We start from the raw sequence: 7795 nt of genomic DNA on the forward strand, positions 1-7795 counted from the left end.
AGTTACCATCTACCAAATCCACTCACAAAGTTTTGGTCGGCTCGAGGCTATAGTAGAAGACACTTGTCCAAGGTGCCACACAGTGGGACTGAACCTGGAACCATGTGGTTGGTAAGCAAGCTACTTACCACACAGCTACTCCTATACAAACAAATTTTAAAAACAAAATTATTCAACATCAAGAAAACTAGATTTAAAACAAAACAAGAATGGTTTCTACTTGAATATTTCATGATTTGTGAAATATTAATAATTTTCATATTTCTTGTTTTTGTTACTTCAAGTTGTAAAACTTTTTAGATTATCAATTGATAGAATTTGCAATAACAAATATGTCTTCTCTCTTGCTTATATTGACAATTAGAAAGCAAATTTTTTATGATTATTTTTCATTTTTAAAGACCATCATCTGTGTCTAAATCATCACTAGTGTTCTCTCTGGATAGTTAAAATTTGCTCTTATCTAATTTCACTTTTTATAGATCCAGACAGGATTGAAGAGAAGAGGAAGCGAAAAGTCCACACAGCATGTAAGCATTGTATCAAATTGGGAGTTTATTCCTTTGTTTTAGTCATTAGTAACTCTTTTAAAGATAATACCTTCTGAAATAATTTTTCCTGACTAATTTGAGCAATTAATCTGTCTTAGATGTGTACTAATGTCTTAGATATCTACTAATGTCTGAGATGTTTCCTAATGAAAGTGTTTCAATGATAGAATCTCAAAGTTGTCAAAAAATCTAATATGTAAATTTCAGTTGCTTTCTGCGTTTATTGCAATAGTGATACCCACCAAAAGTTTTCTTAATATTTAAAAAATGTTTTCTGCAGTGTACTTTATTTTTTTTATCCGAGTTTATGGAAACTTTCTTTGAAAAATAACTGCTAATCATACTTTGAGCAACAACTTGCTTAATGATTTAATCAATAAATTAATGGCAGATAAAGTGACATATCTACTTCTTTCATGCACACCCAATATCTGATTTTGATCTATCCAATTTTTCATCAAGTGATTTAAATAGAATATTACCTAAAGAATGGTCAGGCACTGAACCTTGTACAAATAATGTTGGTTCAAAAATGCATTTAGGACTTGATTTAAAACTTTTTGAGTATTTTTTCAAATTTTATCATCACCTAACAAACTAATTTGCATCTGGAGCAAAAACAAGCTGTTACTTTTGTTCTTATATGTTAAAATTTGTACATATATTGATATGTTGTCTCTAACTAGAGCAACAGATTCCCTGTAAGTTACTTAATAAGCTGTAAAAATGTCAGGCTAAAATAGTTTGTTTCAATGTTTGTGTGTCCGTGTCTATTAGTAATTGCATTTAATTTATTAACTCGCACTTAAGCAAAAGTGGGGTATTGTAATTACTCATCTTTGTCTGTGTGTGTGCAAAATTACTGGAAAACAGCTGAACGAATTGTTACCACATTTGGCAGAAATGCTCATTGGGCAAGTGGCTCAAAATGATGAGCATTTGGTTTGATTAGCTTTTAAAAAATAATTTTTTTTTTTTCAAATTTTCTGATAAGCGATTGGTCATATTATTTTGTTCACTTTTTTTTTTCATATGAATTGACCTTTGTCTGCATGTTTATAGACCATGGTGTACCTATGCACATACACATGTGCATACATACATACGTACATAAATATATACATAGATATGCGACTGTATGTCTGTGTGCATGCATGGGTGTGTGTACAGTGATGGATTTGCAGGTTTCATTTATTTACAACTTGATTTCTTAATTTCGCCAGAGTATAAATACATATAATGGTGATACTTAAAAAAAGAAATTTTTTTTATCGAACTTACAAATTTCTTGATAAACAAGTAATCATATTATTTGGTTCACTTTCTTTTCCTCATCAGTCGACCTTCATCTGCATGTGTATAGATCATGCTGTACTTATGCGCATAGACACATGTGCATACATACATACATACATAGACTGTGTGTGTGTGTACATGATGGATTTGAGGGTTTCATTTATTTACAAGTTGATTTCTTAATTTCACCTATAATGGTGAGACTTGAAAAACAAAATTCAGTTCAATTAAAAAGCATGGTAAATAACACATTGTAAGCTACACTATAATTTGCGAAAAAATTTATCTGTGTACAGGGTATGCATTACCCCACCAATGCCTTTTTTTTTCATTATCAGCATGTTTCTTGTCATCATGTTTTTAAGTGTATCTGTTTTTTTTTTAGTTATTGTTGTGTAATTAATTAACACACACACATGCACAACATTATTTTTAGCTTAAATGACTTATATTAAAAAAAGAAACTGAGTCTTTTCTGAAATGTTGTCATTTTCCACAATAAATGAACTACAAACATTTGAATTAGCAATTTTTAGGTATTTCCCTCATTAAAAACTAATGGTAGATCAGCAGAATTTAACTTAAGCCATTTGAACCATTTTTGCAGAGATAGCATTAACATGCAACTTGATCTATTCCAGGTGCTACAGATGCGCAAACTATTAGCAAAAATGATCTAAAAAACCGTCTTCGCTTGCGAGCAATTCGAGGAGGCAAAAGTGGTAAGTGTTATAATTTTACTAACTTGATAAAGTGAGAATAGTTTGAATTCAAATGTTCAAGAAAAGGAATATTTGTTACACTGTCTTCTTCGAGCTTCAGTATTATGAATATTATTGGTGCTATTGTTGTCATTAAAAGAACTGACTACATTATGTTATTATGACTTTACTCATCATCATGATCATCATCATGTATCATACACTTTTCCAGTCTGTTGATGTATCGCGTGAGGTGGAGGTTGTCATGGATAGATCTGGTGGGGATAGCACAAGTTTGCACATCATGCACCAGTCTGTCAGTGACAAGCACCAACCTCTTTGCAAATGCTTTCGCCAAAATTTTGTAATCTGCATTTAGCAGACTTACAGACCTAAAATTATCAATAATGTTCCCCTTGTTCGGATCCTTTCTCAGTAGCACCACTACCACACCTCACCTCAGAACTGGGGACTCTCCTGTTCTGTCGCCAGTTGTGGTAGACACCCTGCAAAAGCTCACTGAACAAGTCTGGCATATGAATATAAAGCTTGAAGGGAAGACCATCCAATCCTGGAGACTTCTTCCTCATGCAACTAGCCAATGCGTCACTTGTATCTTCAGCTATTATCAGCATTTCACAGAACTCCACATCCCTGGCTGAAAGCTGTGGCAGACTATCAAGGTAGGAAATGAAGTTCACCTCTGCCTCAGGACCACTACACACCCTGTCCAGTTCAGCAAAGTGCTGCTGAAATTCTCCACATATCTGCTTGGACTCTTGTTGCATGCGCCCGTCCCGACCCCTCAAAGACCAAATTGTAGTTTTATTACTACATTGTGCCTTGGCCACCCAGGCCCATCGAATGGCTTTTATTCCCTCCTGTTTTGGAGTACGTGCCCTAGCTCTGACAACGCAACCTTCATGCTTGGTGTTGAGGAATTGATTCAGAACCAATCTCGCTGCCAGCATGTCAGTCACTATGCCTCAACTGAGTGCCTCTTCCAATTTCCTAACTTGATCTCCCTCTACTCTAGTCTTCTCTGTCACTAGTTCTCTGCTAAATTTTACAGCTTCTACTCTAATCTCCAATTTTGGCACTACCTACCATCAGTTGTTGACAACTTGCACCTGTCAACTTTCAATGGACTTACTTGCTAAGTCAGTCTCTGAAAGCTTGATGTGCCAGGAAGAACAGGTTCAGCTTCCAGTATTTGGGACCCTGCCTATGAAGCCTATCTAGGTCAACCATACAGATCACAAATTTGTGGTCTGTATAGCTGACGAACTGTGGATAACCTATGCTATCCCTATCTGCTGGCCTATGAAATATCCTATCTAGACAAGATCTGGTTGACCTGACGCTGTTTGTCCATGTCCACACTGTGGCATTTGGGTAATCCAATCTGAACTTGTGAGCCAGTTGGAAATGACTGAGCAGGATTGTGAGGCTTTCACACCCAACTTTTCTGTCTGCTAGCCCCACCCAATCTACACGTGCATCCAAGATGGCATACCAGTCGCCCACTAACACTAAAGAGGAGACGTCCCTAGAAAGACCTCCAAACATCTGAAGAAATCCAGCTGCCCCAATCCAGTCAGAGCATACACAGCAGTCAGTCTTTTTTCTGGGGACAAAGACTATTGTCTTATGCTCCCTTTTAAACAATAGTATCAACAAAGACTGTAGTTTTGATAATAAATATGCCTGTCAAGCTTCTATCAACGTTCTTGCTTTCCAACCAGAAGTATAATAATAATAATGATGATGATGATGATGATAATAATAATATCAATGAAATATGAATATTAGATATACCATGAGTAACTTCATGCTTTAGTTTGGATTTTTGTGGATTATTTTTCTCTTTAATAGACAATGTTTAATGCTGATATTGTTGTAACCTTTTCTTTTTTTGTCTTTTTTTTTTCTTCTTTAGAACTAATGCCACACATTTCAAACTATGATATGAAACTTGAAGACCCCAGTAACTTGAACTGTGTAATGCCTTCTAACCCTATTCAACATGAAGTACCAACATTTCCACCCACTGATTTATTTCCAATAGAGTCAACTTTTGATAATTCTAATACTATATTGAAAGCTTTGGAGTTATCTCATGCAGAAGATATTGGATTTTTATCAGAAGACACATTCAGTAAATATCTATCAGATTTAAGTTCAACCAACAACACTTTTCCTAATATAACAGAAACACATGACATTCCTCTTGAATCATTACAATTTTATCAAGAATAAATTTTATGTTGATTCTTCAAGCAGTATATTACAATGTGTTGGACACAATATTCCAAGGCTTGATGGCATTTACAATATTATCATGGCATTTATAGAAAATATATATTTTTATTATCTGTTATATTTTCTTAAGTTCATCATCAATGAAGAATGTTGTTTTCTACAAATGAAATTCACTTTGTTGGTGTTTCTAGTGGTAACTATCATAAAGAAATATGACCATTTTTGAGATTCTTCCCAGGAATATATTAACAAACACCATTTTTTTTTTCATTACTCTGCTCTTACATTTCTTCCCAATGAAGTTGTCTTTTAATTAATTTTACTTTTACAATTAAAGCTGATACTGTAGTGTTAAGAATTTCCAACAAAATTTGTGAAAAGAATCCTTTTATTTGTAAATTACCATTGATGATATAATTGTAAAATCTTTCTCTCTTAGATATTATGATAAAAAAAGTTGTTACATTTTCGCTTTAAGTAGAAAAAGATGCCATCGTTGTTATTTAGATGTTCCATTTGGCATTGTTTAAGAATATATTAGGCACAAAAATGTGTGATTGATTTTTAAAACAAAACTTTACACTATGTATTTTATGAACAATAATGGTATTGGCTCTAAGTTTTCAGCAGATCAATCACTGTTTCAGGCATTTCTTATGGCAAAAGTGATGAGAGAGTGATTGTGTAACTCAGGTGGAATAAATACTGCAAGGTATTTTTGTTAGAAAGCTGCAGCAACTTTATCAGCTTCTTGCTGATAGACATCAGTGAAACACACACACACACACACACACACACACACACACACACACATAAATCTTTCCATCAACTTCCTAGATGTGACCACTCTATTTTACAAAAAGGTATGTCTTAAATTTTATAAGTGAAAGTGCATTTTTGGTGGCTCTAGACATTCCTTTGTCTACAGCTTGAGCAACTATGTAGAAGTTCCTTTACCTACTTGTGAAATACCTTTGTTACACCTAAACTGGCTTTCCTTATTTTCTAATCACAAACCATTTATGAAACTTAGAATGGGATTGATAGGATTAAGAGAGAGGTTACCATGAATGCTAACTGTTTAGTAGTATTGATCTAAAAAAGATTTTTTTATTCTTTTACACGTTTCAGTCATTTGACTGCAGCCATGCTGGAGCACTGCCTTAAAGTATTTTAGTTGAAGAAATCAACCCCAGGATTTATTCTTTGTAAGCCTAACACTTATTCTGTCAGTCTCTTTTGCTGAATTGCTAAGTAACTGGGATATAAACATACCAACATCAGTTGTCAAGCAATGGTGGGGAGACAAACAAAGACACACACACCGAAATATATACATTAAATTTATATATATATATTTATACATATATATATTTGTATATATACATATACATATCTATAAATAATATGGGTAGCTTATTTGCAATTTTACAACCTAAAAACAGAAATATAGATGTCACTAAAGCGACAAAGGGCACTAATCAGCACCAGTATTGCTAGAAATAAGAGTCAAAAACAGCTCAATAGCCATAAAAAGCACTATTGACTGACAAGGGAGGTAAGTTCCCTACAACAGTGGACGTAGCTAGTTCATCAATGATTTCACATTTTAATGCTTGTCCAATGGCTCTCACCACACTTATTTATATATATATATATGCATAAACACACACACACACACACACACACACACACATATATATATATATATATATATACGATGGGCTTCTTTCAGTTTCTATCTACCAAATCCACTCACAAGGCTTTGTTCGGCTCGAAGCTATAGCAGAAGACACTTGTTCAAGGTGCCATGCAGTGGGACTGAACAGGAACCAAGTGGTTGAGAAGCAAGCTTCTTACCACAGAGACACACCTCAATACCAAATGATTGACTTGCACTGTCAAACGTGTATTATGATGAATATTTGACCAGTCAGGTTTGTATATAAAAATATAGAATGACTTTGGTGAAAATCACATGTGACTGTTTGGTAAAAAATATATTAAATCCTAGTAAGAGCAGATGTAAACTGATGGGAATAAATAAAGAATAAATGGTTTCAACAGAAGATTGATGTCTTGACAACAAAGGAAAACAGATTTTAAAATGATGATATTGTTATTCAATGGCTTTATTGAAATTGTACATAATTGTTTTTTTTTTATATATCTGTTCAGTCTTAGAGATTAGAAAACATGAAATAAAGACATTATCAAACCCTCTTCTCATCTCTCTCTTTCTCTCTCTCTCTCTCTTTCTCTCTCTCTCTCTCTCTCTTTCTCTCTCTCTCTCTCTCTCTCTCTCTCTCTCTCTCTCTCTCTCTCTCTCTCTCTCTCTCTCTCTCTCTCTCTCTCTCTCTCTCTCTCTCTCTCTCTATCTTCTGTTTCCTCTCTATTTACTTCACTCTCGTTACGTTTTCTTCTTCCTCCGTCCTAACTATTTCATGTTTTAAATCATTTATGGATGCATGTAACTTTTATTCTCTACAAATTACTCTCTATACACAACTACTAACCTTTCTACACTAACCATGTTGAAATTTTCACTTGCAAAACATTGGTGAAGAGTAAAAATCCAATATTTGTTACCTTTTGTTGTTACTGTTATTATTTTGTTTTTCATTATTGTTGCCTGTCAGACTTACGGGATTTTTGGATTTGTGTTTTAGCTATGGCTTTGAGGTTGTCCTTTTAATTACAATATGTATTTGTTGATTTAAGACTTTTATTTCCTTATATTGGTGTTAATTTAGCAGGTTATTTAATTTTAAAGCCTTCTAGTTGTCAGTAGATGCAAAATGAAATATTTTCCATATGGGTGACCTTGATAACAGCTTCTCACAATAGTTCATTAATTTATTATTGATCAACATTTCTACTTGAAATCAATATATTTTGAACTTATTTAGGTTGCATATTAGATCTATATGACAGGGCTGTTCTGGACATTGCCAAGACTTGGAGGGCTTGATCATTATTTTGTAA

The 7795-nt window shown here is 33.8% G+C and overlaps 1 protein-coding gene across 1 annotated transcript in view; it reads left to right on the top strand.

The window, feature by feature from the left end:
- The window catches only part of LOC106876150 (putative transcription factor p65 homolog), a 59313-nt gene extending 51915 nt beyond the window's left edge, over positions 1 to 7398 (top strand). The window contains exons 10-12 of the mRNA XM_052971793.1: positions 483 to 530; positions 2489 to 2569; positions 4488 to 7398. Coding sequence (XP_052827753.1) covers positions 483 to 530; positions 2489 to 2569; positions 4488 to 4807 — 449 coding nt within the window. The 3' untranslated portion in view covers positions 4808 to 7398. The remainder of the gene's footprint in view (positions 1 to 482; positions 531 to 2488; positions 2570 to 4487) is intronic.
- The last annotated feature ends 397 nt before the right edge of the window (positions 7399 to 7795 follow it).

The sequence above is a fragment of the Octopus bimaculoides genome, chromosome 11 (genome assembly GCF_001194135.2).
Source record: "Octopus bimaculoides isolate UCB-OBI-ISO-001 chromosome 11, ASM119413v2, whole genome shotgun sequence".
Lineage (NCBI taxonomy): Eukaryota > Metazoa > Mollusca > Cephalopoda > Octopoda > Octopodidae > Octopus > Octopus bimaculoides.